Raw genomic sequence first — 24,030 nt, 5'->3', positions numbered from 1 at the left:
ATGGAAACACTGACCACACCCTTCTTACGAGGTGTTACACCGCATCGTTAAATTTCACTGGAGTTCAACAGTTTACGTGAAAAAAGGCTCAGAAGCGTCTAATGAAGAAGGACACCTCTGGGTCAGGGTTGTAGTTTAATCCTGGACCAAGTGGAAAGGTGAGACTGAGAGGAGCCAAACATCACACCAGCTGCATGTTTTTAATGAAACACCCCCACATTTACTCAGCAGCGGTACGCGTCTGCCACGAGCTGCACAGCATCGTCCTACTTTACAAGTGCTGACTGATGGTCTGTGAAGCTTCTCAGTCATCCAGCTCATCGTAGTCTAAGCAGCCGAAGACGTTTCATCCGAGAAGCTTCTTCAGCTCTAACAACAACTGGTGGTCCCAGATTTAAGACCTATGGGAGTGTCCCAAAGAGGGACATGGACCCCGTATTGATCCTCTATATCAGGGGTGGCGAACTCCAGGCCTCGAGGGCCGGTGTCCTGCAGGTTTTAGACGTGTTCTTGATCCATCACAGCTGATTTAAATGGATAAATTAGCTCCTCAACATGTCCTGAAGTTCTCCAGAGGCCTGGTGACAAACTAAGCATGTGTGTTGACCCAGGGTGAGATCTAAAACCTCCTGACCCAGTATGAACCTTCCAGATCCCTCAGGTCATCTGGATCCGGTCTTTTATCAGTTCCCAGAGTCAGAACCAGACACGGTGAAGCTGCATTCAGCTTTTATGCTCCTTATATCTGGAACAAACTCCCAGAAAGCCTCAGATCAGCTGAAACACTCAGTTTATTTAAATCCAGGTTGAAGACTCACCTGTTCTCAGCTGCATTTGAATAAAGCACCAAATCCACACTTTAAGCTTAAATTTCAAAACTTACATTTAACTACTGATTTTATCTACTGTCCTGATTTTATCTGTTCTGATTTTATCTGTTTTGATTTTATATACTGTTTTGTTTGTTTGTTTGTTTGTTTATTAGTTTGTTTGTTTGCATGTTTTAATCAATTTTAAATCATGCTTTTTATTGTTTGTGTTTCTAATGTCTCTGTAAAGCGCTTTGAATCACCTTGTTGTTGAATTGTGCTATACAAATAAACTCGCCTAAAACCTGCAGGACGCCGGCCCTCGAGGCCACTGATCTACATAATCCCACGAGCCAAGGTGTGAAAACAGGTGTAGGTCACGATCAGCAGAAGTTTCAGGTGAACCTGCTGTGAAACCTAGCCCCGCCCTATCATGTGACTCACTGAGGTCAGATGACCCAGGATGTGAGTGGGCGTTAAGGCGTCTGGATTATAGATGGCAGACAGTTGGTGTGGTGAGCCCCACCCTCTGTTCAAAGATGGTGGTTCACAGTGGACATAGATGCTTCGTCCACTCCTCTGTCTTCTCTGTCCAACATGTGAACATTGGCATCCTCAAAGAGTGACCTTTGACCTTTAGATGTACAGCTGAGCCCGGTCCCGTGGAGGTGGCAGTCTGGTGTCTCCGGTGTAGCTGTGCGCTCTGCACTGCTGCACGGTTGTGTTTGTGTCTTCTGTGAACTTCCACTGAGGTGGAGATCACGTTTGAACCGTCTCTGCTCCTTACCTCACTGACGTTCATCTCTGCTTCTCCCAGAGTGCACCTGTGATCCTCGCACCTCTCTGGACTCCAGCTGCACCGCGTCAGGTCACTGCCACTGCCGGCCCAATTACAGCGGAGCGTCATGTGACCAGTGTGCTCCTGGTTACTACGGTTACCCCAGCTGTACACGTAAGACAAAGACATGGTTTTGTGTTTCAAAGGTAAAACTACATGAAACAGACGAATGACGTGTGTGTGTGTGTGTGTGTGTGTGTGTGTGTTTGCATGTGTGTGTGTGTGTGTGTGTGTGTGCGTGCGTGCGTGCGTGCGTGTGTGTGTGTGTGTGCGCGTGTGTGTGTGTGTGTGTCTGTGTGTGTGTGTGTGTGTGTGCATGTGTGTGTGTGTGTGCGTGTGTGTCTGTGTGTGCATGTGTGTGTGTGTGTGTCTGTGTGTGTGTGTGTGTGTGTGCATGTGTGTGTGTGTGTGCATGTGTGTCTGTGTGTGCATGTGTGTGTGTGTGTGTCTGTGTGTGTGTGTGTGTGCGCGTGTGTGTGTGTGTGTGTTCCAGCCTGTCAGTGCTCTCCTGAAGGTTCACGTTACTCCAGCTGTGACCAGCTGACGGGACAGTGTGTGTGTCTGCCCAGCGTGGTGGGACTCAGGTGTGACAGCTGTGCACACGGTGCCTACGGCTTCCCCACATGCCAAGGTAAACACACACACACATGCACACACACACACACATGCACACACACACACACACACAGTAAACACCAGCAGTGTGTCTGTTGGCTCTGACAGCTGCAGCTCTGAATCCACTCGTGCTCAGTAACTCGTCTTTATTAACAGCTGACGTTCACGTAAATGAGTTTGCTAAAAAGGAAAAGAGACATACCAGTCCAAGTTTCCGACTGTGATACCTGTGCTTCAGGTGTGTGCTGATGCCCCGCCCTGTGAGCAGCAGACTGGGGTTCATGCAGACTTTAACATTTTTCCTGATTTAATCAAATAAAATTTGACAAAAACACAAAAGAATATAAATTCACGATTCCAAGTTGAAAATGTGGAATTTCCCATCGGTTAATCTGCGGTTGATCCTGTAACTGAAGGGTTCCCGCCGACACCGCATACTCCCAAAGCACCCTGCGCAGACTGGCGGGACAAACTCCCACGCTCCCTCAACTATCCTCGAAAGAGTATAGAACTGGTCCGGTGTTCCACGACCGCATTGTGCCTCCTGAATCCAAGGTCTGAGCGACGGACAGGCTCTCCGTGACTTTACCAGGGAAGCTGAGGAGTGTGATCCCCCTGTAGCTGGTGCACCTCCTGTCCACCCTCCCAAAGATGGGAACAACACCTCAGTTGAGGCACCGCCCCTGATCTCCACGCAGCATTGTCGAGGCGTGTCAGCCAGGACAGCCGACGACATTCAGAGCCTTCAGGCTCGCAGGGCGAAGCTCACCCCCCAGGGGCACTGCAGTTATTTGCCTGCCTCAGTGACCACGCCCCCAGTGATGGAGAGTCGTCACCTTTGTCCTTAGACTCTGCCTCCTCTACAGAAGTGGGATTAAGAGGTCCTTGAAGTATTCCTTCCTACAACAGTATCGAACGCTGCACTGAGGTCTAGCAGGACAAGCACAGAGATGAGTCCACTGTCAGAGGCCATAAGATCATTGTAACCTTCACTAAAGCTGTTTCTGTGCTGTGATGAAGTGTTTGCTGCTGTGTGATGGCTTTTCTCTGTCGTTAAAGCTGGAAGCTGCCATCCTGCCGGCTCTGTTCAGACCACCGTAGCGCCTCCTCTGGTGAGTCCTGTGTTTGGCTTCTCGATCACAGATGATGTGAAAGGGTGTGTGTGTGTGTGTTGAGGCTGCAGCAAAGCAGTGCTGTGAGGGTCGGGTGGAGCAGAGGAGGCTAACCTCCACCTGCACTCTGACGTCTCTATAAACAGCGACTGATAAGCAGGTAGGCTGCACCTGCATGCTTTGTAAGGAGAAACAGGTGTATTGAACTTTGCTGTGATTGGTTCCCTCAGGGCCGCTGTGAGTGCCGTCTCCACGTGGGGGGCCTGGCCTGTGACACCTGCAAACCTCTGTACTGGAACCTGTCCCCGGACACACCTGAAGGCTGCTCCAGTAAGACAGACAGACACACACACACACACACAGACACACACACACACACACACACACACATACACACAGAGACACACACAGACACACACACACACACACGTTTAGCTATCTTAGTGAGGACCTTTATTGACGTAATGCTTTCCCTAGCCCTAACCTTAACCATTAAAAATGAATACCTGACCCTAAACCTGACCATAACCTAATTGTAACCCTGACACTAAAACCACATTTTGAGCCTCAAAAAGGCTTCAAACTTGTGAGGACCGGTGTGTGTGTCCGCTAGGGATGGGTATCGTTTAGGTTTTATCCGATACCAGTGCCAAACCAGTACTTTTGAAACGGTGCCGGTGCTTAAAGAATGGAGAACACACACTTTGTCCAAAACCTCTCATGTTCAGCTGTTTCCCACTTTTTCTTTGGTCATTTTAGCCTTTTTGGCCAGGGTGAAGGGAGTATCTGCCATCAAACAAGAGGACAGCCGCATGTAGCTATGATGATGTTTGCTAGTTCACCTTACATGCATTAATGTAATAACGTGGTTAGCCTACTCAACGTAAATTACACACGAACAACATGAAGCTACTCACGCAGAGAAGAACGGCTGCTGCTGCATCATCATCCTCATCATTTCTGCTACACTGGCAGGGCTAGGGGCCAGGACTCTCCTCTTCGGGTTTCTGGGGGATGTTGCTAACTCCGGGTCATAACAGGCACCACACCCGCAGTAGATGTGCACGGTGTGAGGTCTCGCAGCAAGCTATCAAATACGGGGCATTTCTCGACTTTTAAAAAAACGCTATGCGTCGCCAGGTGTTTCATCAGATTCGAGGTGTTACCTCCTTTGACAGTATCACAGTATCAGCTTAAAGCACTTGTTGCTGCTGAGTTTGCATCTTTTGCTGTGAAGTACAGCCAGACTTTGACCGCTTCGCCTTGGGTGTTTTTAGCGCTGCTCTAAAAGAACGTACGTACCTGGGCCCGCCTACTATCCTTGGAAAGGTAAAACGATTATCTAGAATCCAAAGTGTATCACAGCTCAGGGAAAAAAAGCACCGAAATGTGCGCTGCTTTTCAGTCTGGTTACTACCGTTTATGTCAGAACAGGTGCCATAATGGCACTGGATACCGGGACCCATCCCTCGTGTCCGCACAAGTGATTGTTGGTTCTCACAAGTATGGTAGAATGCAGATTTCGGTCCTCACAAAGATAGCTAGACAGGAACACACACACACAGAGTAACCTGAGGTTGTTTCTCTGCAGACTGTGAGTGTAACGTGGCGGGGACGGTGAGCGCCGTGGCCGAGTGTGCTCAGGTGAGTCAGCTGACCTCAGGTAACCTGTGGTGTTAGTGAATGTTTGTTCACTGATTGGTCGGTGAGCGGTTGCAGGAGGTCGCTGCCTGTTTGGGTTTTTTTTTCCTGTATTCGTTCCCTTTCTCTAATAAAGTCCTGGCTGCTGCTGTTGTCATGCTAATGGTTGAGATGGTTTGTTGGTGTGTGCAGGAGAGCGGTCAGTGCCACTGTAAGCCCAACGTCTGCAGCGGAACCTGCTCCACCTGCAAAGATGGCTTCTTCAACCTGCAGGAGAGCGACTACTTTGGCTGCCGGGGTGAGCGGTGCTCTGAGCACTCAGGTACAGGTGTGCTGTTTCAGCTGTTAACCTGTTGTTTTTTCAGGGTGTCAGTGTGACATCGGTGGCGCCGTGGGTCCTTCGTGCGGCGAGAGGAGCGGCCACTGTCGCTGCAGACCCAGCGTGGAGGGGCCAAAGTGTAACCTGTGAGTTCAGCACACCTCAGACAGATTTCAGGAAGTTTAACTGCAGTGAAGCTAAGTTAGGACTCCATTTCCCATAGTTCTAGTCTCCTGTAACAGACAGATGTGGTTAAATGTAGAGATGTCTGTCGTTGCCTCGGGTCGTCACGGCCTGAGTTTCTGTAGTTCTTCAGTCCGTGTTTCATCCCAGCATGCCTGTGCGTTTCACTTCATTGAACTTCCTGTGCCGGCAGACCTCGTCCGGATCACTACTTCCCTGACCTCCATCACCTGAAGTTTGAGATTGAGGAGGGAAGCATGCTGGACGGCCGGCCGGTGAGATTCGGCTACAACCCCCAAGAGTTCCCCAACTTCAGCTGGAGAGGTTATGCTCAGATGTCCCCAATTCAGGTAGGACCATAACCTTTGACCTTTTCTGTTGGCCACACCCCTAATGGTGCAAACTCGATTGTAGAGAAGATTATCCACCAAACACTGACTCAGTGCTGCCTCTGCTGGACGGCAGAGGAACAGCAGACACACATGAGCTGTAGGATGTTTTTCATCCTTATTGGAAGGATCTGATTGACGTTGTTTAAAATAATGTGTGAGTGTGTGCAGTTATTGTGTAATTATGTTACTGTGGCCCAGCTGCATGTTGTTGGGACATGTCGCAGGACTGCGTCTCAGCTCTTGCATGCATTTCAAATGTTTGCTTCCTGTCCCGTGTGAGCGTAGCAGACAGACTGTATTATGTCGCTTTGTCCTGGTTTCTGTGTCGGTGTTTTCTGTCGTCTCTGCCTCCTTTACTCAGCGTCTCTTTTGCTCTTCCTTCTCCTGCCCCTCGTCTTCCTCCTTCTCTTTCCTCCGCTCTGTGCGCCTCCTCTGATCCTCTACTTTGCTCCTCGTCCTGCTCTCTGCTCCCTTGGTAGTCGAAGGTGTTGGTGTCGGTGTCGGTCGACTCTCCGGACGTCTTCTTTGTGGTGCTGCGTTATGTTAACCGGCGAGGTTCGGATGTTTGGGGCCGGATGACGGTCGTGGAGGACGGCCGGAGCCACCACTGCGGGAACTGTAAGTGCTGGGAGGGGACTCTGTGTTTCCATGGCAGCGCAGGAATCAGGAGAGGTGGGAAGTCTTCTTACTCTCTCTCGATTTCCTCGCGACGCTTCGGTCTCTGCGCTTCGGCTGCGTTTGGCTGCTGGTGGTGGCGGCGCTGTGTCTTTCCTCAGGGCCACAGATCAGTGCAGGTTTCAGGGATTTGAGGACAAATGTTGATCTTGTCTGCCCTCCAACCTCCCTCTCCCCTCCCTCCTGTCCTCTGTTTGGACGATGTCCTCGTAGACTGCGGTGAGGCTTCAGGTTTATATGAGCGAGGCAGACGTCTATCTGACTCGTTTCATCCTCAGATACATAAGCTCTGAGGGCACCACCACCAAGGGTAAAATAACAGCCTATCAGGGCAGCCGCAGAGGTAGGTTCTCCACCAATCGCATGAAAGTATCAGTAGAAGTTGAGTAGCAGAGCAGCAGAGGGGAGGAATGCGTGTTGTGCTCATTCCTAACGTCTCGGTTTGTGTCCAAGGCTCCGAACAGTCCAAGCCGATCGTCTTCGCTCCCAGCGTGGAGCCGACCTTCGTCAACGTTCCCTTTGTGGAGCCCTTCGTGCTGAACCCGGGAACCTGGACCGTGGTGATCGAGGCGGAGGGAGTCCTGCTGGTGAGACGCAAACACGTGCAAATACACAGGTGGTGACAAATCATGGCTCAGCTGTTTGTAATTCTGAGAATGAGGCTGTGTAAGCTGCTGCTGCACACCTGTAAACCACTTTGCAACCCACCGCCACCCCAGTGAGGAGGCCTCCGTGCTGCTCCCCTCACCACGTGTGCACAGGGAATGACTTTTGCTGCTCTATCCTGCAGGATTACCTGGTGCTGTTGCCCAGCGCCTACTACGAAGCTCCCATCCTGCAGATCAGAGTGAGCGAGCCCTGCACCTACAGCCCCGCCCCCGACGCCAGCCAGAAGTAAATACGCTCACGTCATTCATCTTTTGTTAGTGGTTCTGTAGCGTCGTGTTTACACACATCCCTGGCGCGAGCCCGGAGGGAGGAGCAGATGTTTAGATGCGTTGATGTGTGTGTCTCTCTCTCAGCTGTCTGCTCTACAAGTACCTGTCTCTGGACTCCTTCCCCTCCATCTCGGGCAACGATGCCAGCTGCCGCAACGACAACCACCTGCCCCGCCCCTGCCCGACCGAGAAGGTTTCCCCGCGTCACCCCGACATGGCCGTCTGCAGCGGTTTGGATGTAAGACAGCCGTGAAATGTGTCCACAGGTGAAACGTGCAGGTTAAATTAACGTCTTCGGTTTCTGCGCAGATCAGCGTCGAGCTGCGAGGGCGCCTCTCGTCTCCGGGCGACTACGTCCTGGTCCTCGAGTATTCCAGCGAAGAAGAGCTTCCTCAGACGCTGTCCGTCACTGTCAACGTGCCGGGAGCGAGAACGCACCGACACAGAGTCACCTTGCTGCAGTGCAGATACAGGTAAGCTGCAAGGCTCCTCCCCCCACTACAGAGAAGGACGTGTTTGAAAGCGCGCTGCCTCATGCTAAGTCATTTAAATGTGTGTGCGTGCGTGCGTGTGTAGCTTCCTGTGTCGAGTCGTGGCCGTCGACGAGCGGAACAGAGTGGCGGTCTTCTCCCTCCCCTCAGACGCAGAGATCCAGCTGACCGCTGACCGAGCCACCTTCTTCCTGGTGAGAGTCACTCTCGCATCACATGATCGGTCACCTGATCAGCTCGATCCTAATGCGTGTTGCACGTGTTTCAGCACAAAGTGTACCTGGTGCCCAGACAGCAGTTCAGCATGGAGCACGTAGCCCCGCGCGTCCACTGCATCAGCACGCACGGACACTTCTCACCTGACAGCTCCTCCTGCGTCCCCTCACGCTTCCTGACCCCGTCAGACTCTCTGTTCCTGAAGGAGGGCCAGAGCTCCTCCACCCTGCAGGAGCCCGCCTCCCCTGCTGCTGCGCCTCCTCTGAGAGAGGAGCCAGACTGGATGGGATTGGAGAGACCGCCGTTCGGAGCGGAAAACACCGACCACGTGCGGCTGGACTCGCTGCAGGTACTGATGGTGATGGGGCGTGTTGTTGGGGGGTGTTTAGTTTAGATATGCGTGACGTCGCACGCGATCCGTTTTTATCTCAGGTGAAACATAACGGAGTTACAGAACCCGACTGAGACGTGCACACATTTTAAAGGATCGATAAAAATCCCACGAATGTGTCTGACACCGTAATCATTCCTCTCCCGTCGCCTCCTTTACCCAGAATGCAGTGATGTACTCTGCCCGGGTCCATGCCCTCGGCCGCTACGTTTTCATCCTCCACTACCACCAGCCTCTGCACCCCACCTACCCCGTACAGGTCTTCATTAACGGGGGGCGGATCTGGCAGGGTAAGGACACAGTCTGATCCTGGATCTGCTGCATCACCGTCAGTGATGACAAGCTAGTCAGGTTATTCTCACCACAGACTGTATATAAAAGATGGACATAAACCTGTGGCTGGAGTTTGAGGCTCAGTTTTCAAAGCTGTAATGAAACATGTTCAGACTGCATGTGCATCACACACACAGCGATACCTGCTAATCAGTAACATCCAATCAAAATCATGAATCTCACTGTGCATCAAAACTGGAGCTCCGCCCTGTTATTGGTCACATGATGTCACTAAAAATGCTCCTGAAGGCTCCAACAGCACAAACAGGCCCAGAGGTCAGGTGAAGCTAGCAGACAGCTAGCAGCTACAGCCGCCTGTCAGTAACAGAGGCCACGCCCCCAATAATGCAAACTTTTAGGCTTAAAATCATTTAGAAGCCTGTGGGACTGACTCACTGCTGCCTCTGCTGGGCATCAGAGGAACTGCAGCTTCTGGTGCTGGGGGCTGATGATTGGCTCTATTTTGTTCCTGTTTCTCAGGACACGTCAACGCCTCGTTCTGTCCTCACGCTTACGGCTGCCGTGACGTCCTGGTGTCGGAGAATCAGATCATTCTGGATGTGACGGACCACGAGCTACTCGTCACGGTGCAGATACCTGCGGGGAAGACGCTGTGGCTGGTCAGTGTCGCTGCTCTGCATCACAGCTACGCTTGATGCTGCAGAATGACGTTCAGGGATAGTTTTTTCCTTTGAGGTGGAGATGAGGCAGCAGCTGACGTTCTTCCTCGTGTCTGCAGGATTACCTGCTGGTTGTTCCTGAGTCGAGCTACAGCTCCAGCTACCTGAGCGAGGAGCCGCTGGACAAATCCTACGACTTCATCAGACTCTGCGGTCAAAACAGCTTTTACATCAGGTGAGCGGGTGAAGATGCTGGGCAGTAGTTTAGCGTGTTAGCGTCATCCCCACAGGTGTGAACTCTTCCTCTCTCCCGCAGTCCCTCCTCCTCGCCGTTCTGCCTCAGCTCGGCCATATCTCTGTCAGCCTTCGTCAACAACGGCGCGCTGCCCTGTGCCTGCCACGAAGTCGGAGCTGAGAGCGACACCTGCGAACGCTTTGGCGGTCAGTGTCGCTGCAGGCCCAACGTGATTGGACGAGACTGCTCCACGTGTGCCACGGGTTACTGGGGATTCCCCAACTGCAGACGTGAGTGTTCGCCTGAACAGATCATTCACCATCTCACCTTTCCTGTATTTTCAAGTCGTCTTTAAGCAGAAAAATGGAACAACTGAAGTGTGCAGACGAGTGTAAGGCTGCGCGATGAAACGCTGCAGGGACGGCGTCCGAGATTCACACTTATTTATTCATAAAACTTTTATTTTGCTGTGAAGAAGGCGCGTGGGGTTTTTCCTGTCTCGCTCCCTTGTGTTCCTGCTCTCTCTCACCTTCCCGTGTCACCTGCAGCCTGTAACTGCGGTTCGAGGTTGTGCGAGCCGGTGACGGGGGACTGCATCTGCCCGCCGAGGACCGTCCTCCCAGAATGCACCGAGTGCGAGCCTCAGACGTTTGGCTGCCACCCGCTGGTGGGCTGCGAGGTCTGCAACTGCTCTCACGCTGGCATCATCGCGCCCGATGTGAGCTGCGACACGCTCAGTGGGCAGTGCAGGTAAGACGAACAGGAAGCGACCTCAGGACAAAGAGGGGTTGTGTGTGTTTGTCTCGCTCCGGTGGCTGTGTGCTCTCTGAAGCTGCCAGGTTTAAACTTTCCGACTGCCTGATCCTCTGCAACATTTCTTTGTGAAGTTTCTATAATTTTACAAACTCCGAGGTTTTTTTGGATAGCTCAATTTCAGATTGATACCTCTCTCGTGTCCGTTATGCACGTTTTCACCACCAGGGGGCAGATCAACTATGTTGCTGCCATCTCATGTGCAATATCTCAGTCTTTCCTTGTTCTGTGCAACATTTTGGTCTCAGTGGAATTACCATCCCCACCCCAAATGAGCATAGCCCCTCCACTCTTATTTATTTATTTAATATATTATATAACTGCCCTGTATACAGCCCCACAATGTTTCTGTTTCAGTGTTTCTACGCATACACCATGTATATAGTTTACTCACATATATCTATACATAGATTTTGCTTTTTTTCCTCGTTGTATATTGTTTTCTTTACTTTTGCACCTTTGTGGTTCACTGTGCAAGAAACCGCACAATGACAATAAAAAGCTCTAAAGTTTATTTTGTTTATAACCTCATTTCTCTTCCGCCTCCTTTCCTAAGGCTGCCATCACACAAGAGAACAGCTTCTTAATGATCTAATGTAATCAAGCTCACGCTGACCCAGTGCACCACCTTGTGGTGAACAGTGTTATTACCCTAGACTGCAGCTGTAGGTGTCTTTCCTCACTTCTCACACACATGTCAGGTATTCATTACGCTTACTGTAAACCTCACAATAACCTAACTGTGACCATGACACAAAAAATGTCCTCAAACGGATATTTTGGTCCCCACAAGGCTGGTAAACTTCCAATTTTGATCCCACAAAGATGTGAGTACATGCTCACACACACAGACAGAGGTCAAAGGTTATAGAAGCTGAGATTCGGCACAACGTTTTCTGTTTCCAGATGTCAGAACAACATCGTCGGACGTCAGTGCGACCGCTGTGCCCCCGGTTTCTACGGTTACCCCAACTGCAGACCATGTGACTGCAACGAGGCGGGGGCCGAGGAGGAAGTGTGTGACCCGTCCACAGGACAGTGTCTCTGCAAGGTTTGCACTCACGTACACAAACGCACAAACGTACACGAGTCTGTCATGTTTGTGTGTCTGACATTGCTGTATGTGTGCGTGCGTGTGTGTGTGTGTGTTCCCCCTGCAGGAGAACGTCCAGGGTCCTCGCTGTGATCAGTGCAGAGATGGTACGTTCCACTTGGACCCGACCAACCCAAAAGGATGCACCAGCTGTTTCTGCTTCGGAGCCACCGGCCGCTGCCACAGCTCCAGCATGAGGCGCACCGAGGTGCTCGTCTACATCCCATAATATGCTTGTTTTGTTAAACACAACCTGATGTTTGTGGTAGTTTTTCTGCAGCGAGCTGATCCTGACTCGAGCTCACAGAGTTTCAGAAAGCTGCTGAATGCTGTGACGTTTCCACATGCTCACTGATTTACTGACTTTGAGCCTCACAGCAGCCGCGTCGTCTCTGCAGGTCATGGACATGGAGGGCTGGGTGCTGCTGGGAGCCGACAGGCAGGAAGTCCCCGTAATCGTGTATCCAGATCAGGACCTGGTAGAGGCCGACATCACCGACGTGCCCGATGTTTATCAGGAGCTGTACTGGCACGCTCCGAACACTTACCTGGGAGACAAGGTGAGTTATTCCAGTTAAAGATCAGTCAGGTGCTGTAAGAACCGGGCGGGTAGTTGGAGTCTGAACACGCCTTTATCTGATGGATCTGTGTGCACTCAGAGAGGATGAGGGTGAAGATGAGCCAGCAGTGAGCCTGAGCCGTCTCCAGGTGCAGATCTGTTTTTAAAGCTTACGGCCTCACAGAGTCCCAGAATCCCTCGCTCTGTTACAGACACGTCCCACACAGCCGACCAAAGGCTCAGACGGAGATCAGCAGCTTTCATGTGTGAAAGCGTCACCCTTTATTCTGACGGTTAAATCCCCCGCTGTTACGCTCCAACGACCGGCTTCAGATGGCAGCCTGCTGCAACCTGCATGCGCGCAGCAGACGTGCAGGTTTTATCTGTCGCAGATAAACTGCAGGCCGCGCTTTGTGTTTCATCAGCCTGTACGCCGCGTGGTGCTCTGTTTGTGTCTGAGCTTTGATCTGCTCCTGTCTGCACAGGTCTCCTCCTACGGAGGCTATCTCAGGTACCGTCTGCACACGCAGACCATGAGAGGAGACGTGCTGCCTCTGCCCGCCGAGGCCCCGAAACCCGACATCATCCTCAAGGTGCAAAGCACGCACACGCACGTGCACACACAGACACACACACCTGTGCCCTCTCATATGTAGCGTTAGCTGTGTGTTAGCATGCTGACAGCTTTACTTCCTGTTTCTGTTGTCCAGGGTAACCAGATGACCCTGGTGTTCATGGAGAGAGAATACTCGTCCCCTGAGGAGCCTCACCTGGGCATCGTCCACATCGTTGAGGTAACGTCACCTGTGCATTCTTCTGTGATATTAGAAAGCTGTTGACTCCTGACCCCATGAGAGGCCTCAGGAAGCCGTTTTAGAGGTTCCCTGTAAACACTTGTGCAGCGTAAGCTCTGGTCAGCTAGTGCACCTGTACCTGTCACTCAGCTGATGTCAGAACGTGACCTCACAGCGGAGCCGATGACGATGTTTTCTTCGTGTCCTTCCTGTGCTTACAGGGAAGTTTCCGTCACTTTCGGACCGGTAACCCGGTGTCCCGAGAGGAGCTGATGATGGTTCTGGTCGGGCTGGAGTCTCTGCAGATCCGAGCCCTGCACTCCCAGTCAGCCCAGTCCGTGTCGCTGCGTGGCGCCGTGCTAGAGGGTGCAGAGAGCCTGCCTGTTGGACGCCACGCCAACAATGTGGAAATCTGCATGTGTCCCGCCAACTACCTGGGAGACTCATGCCAGGTGAGGGACGGGGTTTGGATCTGGGTTTGTTGGGGTGGTGACTCGCAAAGAGGAGGCGGTGATGGCGGATAAAGGTTAAAGGTCGTGATGTGTGTGTGCAGAGATGTGCTCCGGGGTACTACAGAGACACCATCGGCCTGTTCCTGGGGAAGTGTGTTCCCTGTAGCTGTAACGGACACTCGGACCAGTGTTTGGATGGATCTGGGATCTGTGTGGTGAGGAGCTCTGATTGCACGCTGCCTCCTGACGTCCTCTCGCTCTGATGTCACGGATCTCTAACCATTCTTGTCTCTGTCCGTCAGAACTGCCGGCACAACACGGCCGGCGACCACTGTGAGACGTGCCAGGGGGGGTTCCTAGGTAACAACAGCGTGGATGGTCAGGCCGTGACGTGCTCCAGCTGCCCCTGCCCGCTGAGAGCTCCATCCAACAAGTCAGTACCTCCACTCCCTATGCCTCAGCCCATTCCTGTATGTTTGTTGGGAATACTGGGAATTTAGCATGAATTTAAGGTTCAATGATTCAGGCGCATTTAGTGTTTAGTCATCAGTAAATATGGAAGCTGAAAATGTTAAAGGCACCACATTGCTGCCCTGAGGAACGCCACAAGTAACATTTCCTGTTTTTCAAACTAAGAGTCTCCCACGTGCTTTGATGCTGTCCTGATTTGTAGTTTTTCACTCTTCTTCCTTCCTGTCTGTCTGTAGTTTTGCAGAGGGCTGCGTGCAGAGAGGTGACAGCATGCAGTGTCGCTGTATGCCCGGCTACGCCGGACCGAACTGCGAAAGGTAAACGAGTGGAGCCGCGCTCCAGACGTCCGTACTAAACATGCTCCTCACAGTGAGGTCAGCGGGCGACCTCGTCTCCAAATACTCAGGGTTCAGGAGCTCCACCCATGTAAGAGGGCCAATCAGAAAGAATGTTGGTCTGCAGGGGGAGGAGCTTAAACAGCCTGTTTCAGACAGAGGATGAAGTGAGGGCTGATGGTGCTGAAATCACCCTGAAACGTTCTCAGTCATTAAGAAATCAAATAAAAATTAATAATTTTATGAAATGAATGATAAAGTTAAATATACAAACTAATGATGCTGGTAGGAAGGAAAACGCCACACGCTGTGTATCCATCATAATCATCAGGTATTTCAGTTAAAAATGCTTCACCTGTCGGCCTCTCTCACAGGTGTGCCCCAGGTTTCTACGGCAACCCGGTGGTTCTGGGCAGCCGGTGTCAGACGTGCGATTGCAGCGGGAACTCGGACCCCAACATGCTGTTCACCGACTGCCACCCGCTGACGGGACACTGCCTCAGCTGCATGCACAACACGGCCGGGCCGCGCTGCGAGAGCTGTGCCCCCGGTTACTACGGCGACGCCATTAACGCCAAAAACTGCACCCGTGAGTTCGGCGTCCCGCGGTCACGTGATCAGGTTTGGCAGTGCAGGCTGCAGGTGGATTCAGCGTGTGTGTGCTTTCTAATGCAGAGTGTGACTGCTCTCCGTGTGGAACCGAGTCATGTGACCCGCACAGCGGACAGTGCCGCTGCAAGCCCGGAGTCACCGGGCCGCTCTGCGATCGCTGCGAGGTGAGAGCGCTCTCTGAGGTCACATCACCACAACATCTGTCATTTAAACACGGCCGCCATGTTGGAAGTGGTCTAGAGCCGCACGAGGAGTCGACAGTGATCCACGCGGCGGCGCCATCTTTAGAACATATGAATGTAGCTCAGACTGTCACAGAGTGATGACAGAAAGAGGTCTGTGAATACTTTTTAAAAACATACATACAACGGAAACATACGTTTTTCTAAATGAGTCACAAAAAAACGAGCCGTATAAGAGGAGAAACGGCGTGCTGGGTCAGGTGATTCATGATGTAACGAGGTCAGAGGTCAGTCCTGCGGTTGGTGACGTGTTTGCTCAGTTTCAGAACACGTATGTTATTCTAAAATGCTCATTCAGATTATTGTTACTCCTCCTCTCAGGATGGCTCGTTTGGCTTCGACTCGTGCTCCGGCTGCCGTAAGTGTGACTGTGACGCCGCTGCGGCGCTCGTCCAGCCGTGTGACCCTCAGAGCGGTCAGTGCGCCTGCAGGCCTGGAGTGAGCGACTCGAGCTGCCGGCAGTGCGCTCCTGGATTCTGGGACTACGGACCCAACGGCTGCAAGAGTAAGGAAACACAAACATCATCACACAAAAGAGGGGTAGGCGGGAAGGTTGGCAGGAAGGTTGGTGGGAAGGTTGGCGGGAAGGTTGGCGGGAAGGTTGGCGGTCCGATCCCCGCCTGCTCCTGTCTGGTTGCCAAATATCCTTGGGCGTGATACTGACCCCAAGCTGCTCTCTGAAGCCTCCCTGTGCATGTGACTGTTAGAAAGCAAGAGCTCAGGTAGATTAGCACAGGAACATCTACTGCGTGACGCACACACAGATACCTGCTAACACCATGCCGCCATGTTATTGGTCAGATGATGTCATTAAAGGCTCTGACGGCCTTTAATGACATCATCTGACCAATAACAGATGATGTCTGTCAGTGTGAGGCAGCTGCAGCGGCCTGATCAGTCACTGCGCTGCATGTTGGTGTGTTTAACCTGAAGCCCCTCCCTCACCTGCAGAGTGTGACTGCAGAGGAGGACACTGCGACCCGCGCACAGGAGAGTGTCGCTGTCCCGACGGGATGACGGGCCGACAGTGTGACGTCTGTTTGCAGAGGTACAGCGTCCCGACGGAGGACCTGCACGGCATCCACTGCGAGCGTGAGTCTCACACACTCAGAGGCTCTTTGCAGCGTTTGTAATCCGGTGAAGCTCAGCGTGTGCGTTTTTCTCTCAGTGTGCGACAGCTGCGTCGTCGTGCTGCTGGAGGATCTGGAGAGGCTCGACGACAACTTCCTGTCGGCGTCGGCTCGGCTGAGGAGCCTGAACGCCAGCTCCGTGGCCCGGGCTCAGCTGCAAAGCCTCGACAAGTCCATGGAGGACGCCACTGTGAGTTCACGCACAAGCACACACCTGAGGCTGCGAGCACCGTGCTGCAGGGGCACTAATCAAACTCACTTTCCCATGATTCAGCGGGCCATTGAGGACTACAACAACACACTGCAAGACAGCCTGAGTCGCACCGACATGCTGGAGGCAGAAATCAGCACCATCAGTGAGGACATCGACGAGCTGCAGAACAAAGTGAGGAGCGCACACACACACACACACACACACACGATTGTTCCGATGGTCCAGATCCACACTTTGGGAGCGCCTCCTGTAAAGGCCCGCTCTTCTCTGAGCTTTAATCCTGAGCCAGGGCAGCGAGGAGGGCGGGGTCTGCTGTGTCTCCGGTGGTGCATTCACGGGTGATCGGAAAAACCTGACTTCATGATGCAGACCTGTCACCGGGCTGTAGGCTAACGCTAACATTCCAGACTCACGGCGACGATTCCTCGACGCCAGTTCGGTTTCCGTTTGTTCAAACTGTCTGTCGACGTTTTACAGGCAGCAGGAAGAAGAGCACACAGGTTTGTATCACACGTGCGTCATTAACACACATAAAATCTGACAGCTGTCTTTTTTTCCAGACGTCGGCAATGACCAGCCGGGTCGGCGAGCTACACAGTGGCACAAACAGAACGTACCGGCGGGCCGAGGATGTGTTGTCCCTCCTCGGGAACGTGAGCGCCAATATAAACGGTACGGCGCGAGAACAGAGTTTCAAATCTGAAGACCTGACAGGAGGCAGAGCGATGCTTGGACCCTTGTGCTTGTGTGTCCACAGAACTTCTGCTGAGGTCGAACAGTTCTTCGCTAAACGAGACTGAGGCAGAGGAGGATGGCGAGGAGAGGGAGAGGAAGATGAGGGAGGTGCAGGCCATGCTGAGGGAGATGAGGCACAGGAGCTGCACAGGTCAGAAGAAGATGGCCGACAAAGAGAAGGCAGAGGCTGAGAAACGTAAGTTTATTCATTTTAATCAGCTGTGATGAGCACGCTCAGTCTAACCCACAGACCGATCTGACGAGAGAGACGACCTTCAAAGTAAAACAGGAAAGTAGGGCTGCACGATTAATCGTTAGAAAATCGCGATCTCGATTCATACTTATGTGCGATCTCATTTCCAAATGACAACGATTTTTAAAAAAAAGACGACGATTGTAGCGCATTTTGATCCGGGACGTAATCTGCATGAAAACAAGCGCTCACTCTTCCTGCTCAACAAATGACAAGGGCGGAGCCTTATACCAGGTGATACAGAAGCTGTGCCGTGTGATGCTAAAATTAGCAGGAAAAAACAACGGAGAGCACGTCAGGGATGACGAGAAAGTGACAGGAGAAAATCCGTCCCGGTCAACCACCCAAACACCAATAACGGGAACCTTATACAGCGCTTCCCTATACCCGTCGAACTCCCGCAGGCACAAAGACATTACGGAGGCTATCACTTATCACCTGACCAAAGATATGGCTCCCATCAACACTGTGCAAAAGGAGGGATTTAGGAAAACGATCAACACCCTAGACAAACGCTACACAGTGCCGTCCCACAACTATTTTTCTATTGTTGCACTACCTGCTCTGTACACGCAGCGTCGAGCAACGGTGGAGACGGAATTTCAAGCAGTACAACAACAAAACGTGAGACATTTGTTGTTTTTATGTTTATTTATTGTTTTCTGTTCAGTCTCAACTGTTACGAAGTTGATGTGCAGTTAATAAGTGCAATAAATATTTATACTGGAAAAGAAAATCGTGAGAGAATCGTGATCTCAATTCTAAGCCAAAAAATCGTGATTCTCATTTTATGCAAAATCGTGCAGCCCTATAAACAAGAGAACTAATACAGAACCAGGACATTAACACAGGAAGAGACCGAACTTACCCAAACTCTGCATGAAGCAGAATTCGCAGAACGGGATGAAACATTCGACAGTGTCAGGAGGAACCAGACGCGCTCTGAGAAGACATGAACATCAGATCAGGGTCACAGACGACGAGTTAAACTTCCAGCAGCTCGTCGGACCTGTGAACCAGCTCACACCTGCCCGAGAACGAGGGATGAAGTATCTGCTGCAACATCTGGATGTTTGATGGTTTTATTAAATGTCTCTGACTCGCTGCTGATGTCACTTCAGCGTTTAAAAGCTAATGAGCAGGTTTGTGTTTGAGCTGACAGGACGCCCGTCTGTGTCTTGTGTTCTCGTAGTGTTGGATCGGGTCAGCAGGCAGCTGGTGGACCGTCACGAGGAAAACGACAACCTAACTCGATCCATCAGTGACCGTCTCTCCCGCCTCCACGCTGACACGATGGACCTCCGAGACGCCCTGAATGAGGCCGTGAACAACACGGCGAGAGCTGCCGAGATCAACAACGCCAACGAGAAAAGCCTGGACGACCACAACGTAAGAGCAGCAGAGGAAGGAACATGGAGAACGTGGAGAACACCAAGTGATGACTAACCGCTGTCTGTCTGTCTGTCAGAGGAGGGTGGTGGACCTGCAGATGAAGTCAACCGAGGTGAGAAAACAGCTGAACGTGTCTGCAGATCACCTTCATCAAGTCAACAACGACGTGTGGTCCATGGTGCAGAACTCCAAAGAGGTTTGAATGTCACACATTAAACTTATCTGTGTGTGCATGCGTCACAGATTTACAGGGGCCGCTTCATCTTCAGCACAGCCGTGATTCAGCCCTCAAAGTGTTCTCAGTCTGCCGGAATCTACGTCCTACTAACAGTGCTAACACCTGCTAACAGTGCTAACACCTGCTAACAGTGCTAACACCTGCTAACACCTGCTAACAGTGCTAACACATGCTAACACCTGCCAACAGTGCTAACACATGCTAACACCTGCCAACAGTGCTAACACCTGCCAACAGTGCTAACACCTGCTAACACCTACTAACAGTGCTAACACATGCTAACACCTGCCAACAGTGCTAACACATGCTAACACCTGCCAACAGTGCTAACACCTGCTAACAGTGCTAACACATGCTAACACCTGCTAACAGTGCTAACACATGCTAACACCTGCTAATGGTGAACCATGGCTGGTTACAGCTCACAGATCTGAGGCTGGAGCTCGGACTGTTTCGTTGCTCTGGCAGGCTCAGAATCAGAATTCTTGTTGAAGATCAAAAACTTTCTTCTTTAGGTCTTTACCTCCCCTTGACCAGGCTACGTCCCCTTCAGCTCTTTCTCTCCCTCAGGAGTACGAGCACCTTGCAGCTCAGTTGGATGGCGCCCGGATGCTGCTGGCCCAAAAGGTTCAGAATTTGTCTCAGACTAACTCTAAAATCCCGCTGGTGGAGAAGGCGGAGAAGCACGCTGAGCTACTCGGCGCCCTGGCCATGAACCTGTCCAGGTAGGTGTACGACATTTAGTTCTTGTGCTTCATGAAACCAAACCAAAAGCTGTGTGCGTCTGTCTGCAGTTTGATCGCAGAAACAAAGAAGGACGGATTCATAGACGTAACACAGTCGTACAACAAGATCGTCGTCAGCATCGAGCAGGCCGAGGAGGCCGCCAAGATGGCCAGCGAGGCTACCAACAGCACATTAGAGGTAAAAAAAAAACCAAAATCACAAGTTTGTCCTTTGAGGTGACTTTAAAAACCGAAACTGAAAGTGTGTTGGTCTTGTTTTCAGAGCGTGAAGGGCCAGAACCTCGGTCAGAAGGCGGAGTCTCTGAAGAACCACAGCATGGATCTGAAGGATGAAGTGGAGAAGCTGAATGATGACCTGAACACCAGTAAGCCCAGTTTGGATTGCAGAGATTCATAAATGAACCCTTTCATCTTCAGTTTGCATCACCTTCGTTTTTCTGCTGCAGCTCTGAGGCCACGACTGGAAGATGCTCAGCGCCGGCTCCAGGACGCCAAAACCAAACAGGTTCAACTGACCGAGGACCTGGAGGCGCTCCAGAGCAACCTCAACGCCACCAAAAGTACAACTGTTTAAAACACGTTGCGCTTACACAATTTGGGTATTTAAGGTTTCCCACGTGACTCCTCACCGCTCACGGCTTCCTATCGTCTTCTTCTTCTGTGCTGCTCAGACATCAGTGCACAGGTCAACGAAGCCAAGCAAACAGCGGCTAAGGCAAACAGGACGGCCACCGGCATCAACGACACCCTGCGTCCTATCAAAGAGAAGCTGGATGAATGGCAGCACACTTACGGAGACGCCAACGCCACGAGCGAGGACATCAACACCGCCCTGATGGACGCCAACAACACCGGTGAGTGATAAACGCTCGCTGCCATGCGCTGTGGGGATGGTCGAAAGATTTCAGACCCGAGCACAGGCAGACGCAGAAACTGAGGTCAAAGTGAGATTAAATCCTGATAAATCAAAACAATCGATCCAAAATCCGACTGATCACAGAGATTCCAAACAGCTGGAGCGAGCCAGAGACAGTAAATACAAATGGCAAAAGGAAGTAGATCCAAATACAAAGCATGAGTCTTTCAAAATAAAACAGGAAGCAACCAAACACAGAGATAATGTTTGAGCATATGAAAAGCTAAGAAAAATTCGGGACTGAACCAACGAAGACCCAACATACTCAAACAATCAAACGAAGAACTAACATTATATAAAATAATAAGACGGACGAATTCCACAAACGTCTGAACTGTCCAGAGCACGACTCACCTGAATGTCTTTGAATTTCAGGACTTTAGGAAGAAATGAGCAGTTTGAAAGAAATGATGAATTATTTAATTTGATTTTATGTATATAACACCAAATTACAGGAACAGTTCAAAGGTGCCACCTGCCACAACTGTTTGGGGGTTATTTATGAGCTCCACCAAAATAAAAGCATGTCAAACTGAAAACTGCGACTAATGACAGACATCTAATATTCAGGAACCACAAATGAAACTCGTCTCTAATCATTCATCAGGTCGCTGAGCCCTCCAAAGGTTAGGCCGTGGTTCTGTTTGAGCAGCACATCTCAGATTGTAATTTTTTAAATTGAGTGTCAGACATTAATTTTGTTTGCCTTTGAAAGGTGTTCCAACCAGGTAAAAAGGCCTGGATGTTACCTGAACACTCACGTAGGGGGCGCTGGTGAGACATGAGCTGTAAATGTCTGTCTGTCTGTCTGCAGTGCACAGGCTGGGTGAAGCTATTCCTGAACTCTTGAAGAGGCTGGGCGACCTGCAGAATTACTCTGTTCAGATGCCAAACATCTCCGAGAACATCAACCGCATCCGACAGCTCATAGAGCAGGCGCGCAATACTGCCAACAAGGTACACCCACAGACTGTATAAAAAGATGGACAGAGCCAAATATGTGGCCATATTTGGATGCTATTGCTAGCTAGCTTGGTTATCACAGATACCTGCTCATAGTGCTGAGTTCGGCGCTGTGTTAGTGCAGTGACCTCACAGCAGCCGTGTTATTGGTCACATGATGTCATTAAACATGCTCCGAAAGACTCCAACAACACGGTCCAGAGGTCCAGTTTAGCCTAGCCGACAGCTAGCAGCTACAGCCACCTGTGTCAGCACCCACCTGTCTATAGAGGCCAAACAGTTTGTGTATGAGGCTGTAAACATGTTTATTTCGAATGTAAAATTTTGACATGGGAATGACTCACTGCTGCCTCTGCTGGACGTCAGAGGAACTGCAGGTTTTCATTAGATTTTTTAGTCCTGGAGGTCAGTGCTAGGTGTTTCCATCAGAGGTCCTTATCACAATCAGATTACTTTATTAATCCCTAAGGAAATTACGTCATTCTAATAGTCTTTTATCGTCATTGTACATGTACAGCTAAATTGTGGGTCCTAATAAAATATAAATCATAGACAACAGAGAAATATACACAAAATCATACACAGACACATTGGAGAACAAAATACTGGCAAAGTGATCGGAGGCAGTGGAAAGGACCGAGTGTGAGTGGGCTGAGGGATAAGGGTTACTCAGACCATGGCTCAGATTGGTGAGGTCGGTGTGTAGGGGTGGGGTGTGGGGGCGGGGCCAGTGTTTGTTAACAGTCTGATTGGCTGTGGGGGAGGAAGCTGTTAGTGAGTCTGGAGGTGTGGGAGACTGAGGAGTGGGAGAAGGCCAGCAGCGGGACACGGAGGAAGTGCAGCCGCTGCTCGACCTTCGTTACCAGGGCGATGGCGTTGTGGGTCCAGGTGAGATCAGTGGAGATGTGGGTTCCCAGAAACCTGAAGGTGGAGACGGATTCCATTTATACTGAGAGGGGAGCGGACCTGTCCTGACGTCCATTACGAGTTCTTTTCCTCCTTCCCCATCCAGGTGAGCGTATCCATGAAGTTCAATGGGAGATCAGGCGTTCAGGTGCGTACGCCGCCTAACCTGGCTGACCTGGCTGCTTACACATCCATGAAGCTCCACATCAAGCTGCCGGACGCAGTGCGGACGCGGCGACAGGATCCTTCCAACAGTCAGTTTGTGTTTTACCTCGGCAACAAAAACGTAAGTGTGAGGACAGATTGGACTTCATGTCGCTCGTCAAGTCTGTCAGTCCTCGTCGGGGTGTGTCTTTATTAACTGGGATAAATTTAGGACTCGTGAACATCGGAGGTGTCGTGTATTTTAAATCTGTGTTTGGGGTTTGCAGCCGGGTCAGGAGTTCCTGGGCATGGCGTTGGTGGGGAAACGGCTGCACTGGTACTTTAACGTTGGAGGAAAAACTGCAGTTGTGAAGATGAAAAACGACATCCAGTCCAAAGGAAGATTCAGCACCGTCTCCCTGGAGAGGTGAAGCGCACGATGTAACACAACACGGTGTCATTCGATTAAACATGAATGTTTATGCTAGCTGTGTGCAGGAGTTGTAGCATTGATCTGCTCCGGTGTTGGTGCGCGTAGGGTGCTGCAGCACGGTCTGATGTCCGTATCTGTGGACACCTCAACCAGCAAATACTCTGAGAAGGCTGAAGGAGATCAGGGGCTCCTCAAACTCTCGGCCAATGACACCGTCTTCTATGTGGGAGGATATCCGAATACTTTCACAGTACGTACTGGAAGAGCTGTAAACCCACCAGTTACAGAGCGTTTCCGCATGTTACGCTTATTTTAGTCAGTACAATAAAACTGAGCAGGTGGAGCCCAGAGTGAGAATAACTGAGAACGCCTGTGTTGGTACGCAGGCTCGTTGATGTTTACACATTAGTGCCTCGACCACAGGAATAATGAAGAGTTTCCACTTTCTCTGGTGTTTTTGTCTTTAGCCACCTGAAGTGCTCGCCCTGCCCAACTTTAAGGGCTGCATTGAGCTGGACTATCTGAACGAGGAGGTGATCAGTCTCTACAGCTTTGTGGACGTCTTCAATCTCAACACCACGGTGGACATACCGTGTGCCAGGTCCGTCTGCTGTTCCTGCATCTCATTTCAGTATCATTGTGTAAATGCAAACGTTTGTGTTCTTTCTGTTGAATTTAAGCTTATAGCTGAACACTGACGCTCACAGCAAGGGCGTGGATTTGGTTTTGGCGTTGGTGGGGACGGATGATTCAACCACCGAACCCTGCCCTGTTTCTTTGT

General features: G+C 51.1%; 1 protein-coding gene across 2 annotated transcripts in view; it reads left to right on the top strand.

The window, feature by feature from the left end:
- lama5 (laminin, alpha 5) overlaps positions 1-24,030 on the top strand; it is a 71,088-nt gene that overhangs the window by 33,104 nt on the left and 13,954 nt on the right. Inside the window, exons 15-63 of one of the 2 annotated variants that reach the window (XM_085261084.1) lie at positions 1,627-1,761; positions 2,141-2,278; positions 3,322-3,374; positions 3,605-3,704; positions 4,966-5,018; positions 5,208-5,313; positions 5,381-5,480; positions 5,711-5,867; positions 6,798-6,927; positions 7,038-7,171; positions 7,375-7,478; positions 7,607-7,760; positions 7,832-7,995; positions 8,099-8,207; positions 8,282-8,578; positions 8,784-8,910; positions 9,434-9,573; positions 9,693-9,808; positions 9,890-10,098; positions 10,357-10,558; positions 11,528-11,672; positions 11,782-11,922; positions 12,113-12,274; positions 12,759-12,866; positions 12,984-13,067; positions 13,289-13,519; positions 13,621-13,734; positions 13,822-13,952; positions 14,227-14,307; positions 14,700-14,914; positions 15,001-15,101; positions 15,501-15,684; positions 16,131-16,271; positions 16,348-16,499; positions 16,584-16,694; positions 17,084-17,195; positions 17,281-17,454; positions 18,704-18,900; positions 18,980-19,099; positions 19,712-19,866; positions 19,936-20,065; positions 20,150-20,252; positions 20,334-20,447; positions 20,559-20,741; positions 21,618-21,760; positions 22,779-22,958; positions 23,104-23,243; positions 23,355-23,499; positions 23,717-23,850. In XM_085261084.1, coding sequence (XP_085117210.1) covers positions 1,627-1,761; positions 2,141-2,278; positions 3,322-3,374; positions 3,605-3,704; positions 4,966-5,018; positions 5,208-5,313; positions 5,381-5,480; positions 5,711-5,867; positions 6,798-6,927; positions 7,038-7,171; positions 7,375-7,478; positions 7,607-7,760; positions 7,832-7,995; positions 8,099-8,207; positions 8,282-8,578; positions 8,784-8,910; positions 9,434-9,573; positions 9,693-9,808; positions 9,890-10,098; positions 10,357-10,558; positions 11,528-11,672; positions 11,782-11,922; positions 12,113-12,274; positions 12,759-12,866; positions 12,984-13,067; positions 13,289-13,519; positions 13,621-13,734; positions 13,822-13,952; positions 14,227-14,307; positions 14,700-14,914; positions 15,001-15,101; positions 15,501-15,684; positions 16,131-16,271; positions 16,348-16,499; positions 16,584-16,694; positions 17,084-17,195; positions 17,281-17,454; positions 18,704-18,900; positions 18,980-19,099; positions 19,712-19,866; positions 19,936-20,065; positions 20,150-20,252; positions 20,334-20,447; positions 20,559-20,741; positions 21,618-21,760; positions 22,779-22,958; positions 23,104-23,243; positions 23,355-23,499; positions 23,717-23,850 — 6,859 coding nt within the window. Of the gene's footprint in view, positions 1-1,626; positions 1,762-2,140; positions 2,279-3,321; positions 3,375-3,604; positions 3,705-4,965; positions 5,019-5,207; positions 5,314-5,380; positions 5,481-5,710; positions 5,868-6,388; positions 6,528-6,797; positions 6,928-7,037; positions 7,172-7,374; positions 7,479-7,606; positions 7,761-7,831; positions 7,996-8,098; positions 8,208-8,281; positions 8,579-8,783; positions 8,911-9,433; positions 9,574-9,692; positions 9,809-9,889; positions 10,099-10,356; positions 10,559-11,527; positions 11,673-11,781; positions 11,923-12,112; positions 12,275-12,758; positions 12,867-12,983; positions 13,068-13,288; positions 13,520-13,620; positions 13,735-13,821; positions 13,953-14,226; positions 14,308-14,699; positions 14,915-15,000; positions 15,102-15,500; positions 15,685-16,130; positions 16,272-16,347; positions 16,500-16,583; positions 16,695-17,083; positions 17,196-17,280; positions 17,455-18,703; positions 18,901-18,979; positions 19,100-19,711; positions 19,867-19,935; positions 20,066-20,149; positions 20,253-20,333; positions 20,448-20,558; positions 20,742-21,617; positions 21,761-22,778; positions 22,959-23,103; positions 23,244-23,354; positions 23,500-23,716; positions 23,851-24,030 lie in introns of both variants that reach the window. The other variant, XM_085261083.1, reaches the window with a different exon arrangement.

The sequence above is a fragment of the Mchenga conophoros genome, linkage group LG20 (genome assembly GCF_057382185.1).
Source record: "Mchenga conophoros isolate Kocher_MC1m ecotype Shallow Benthic linkage group LG20, M_conophoros_male_GT1.1, whole genome shotgun sequence".
Classification (NCBI taxonomy): Eukaryota; Metazoa; Chordata; class Actinopteri; order Cichliformes; family Cichlidae; genus Mchenga; species Mchenga conophoros.
This window is presented reverse-complemented; position numbering and strand designations above follow the sequence as displayed.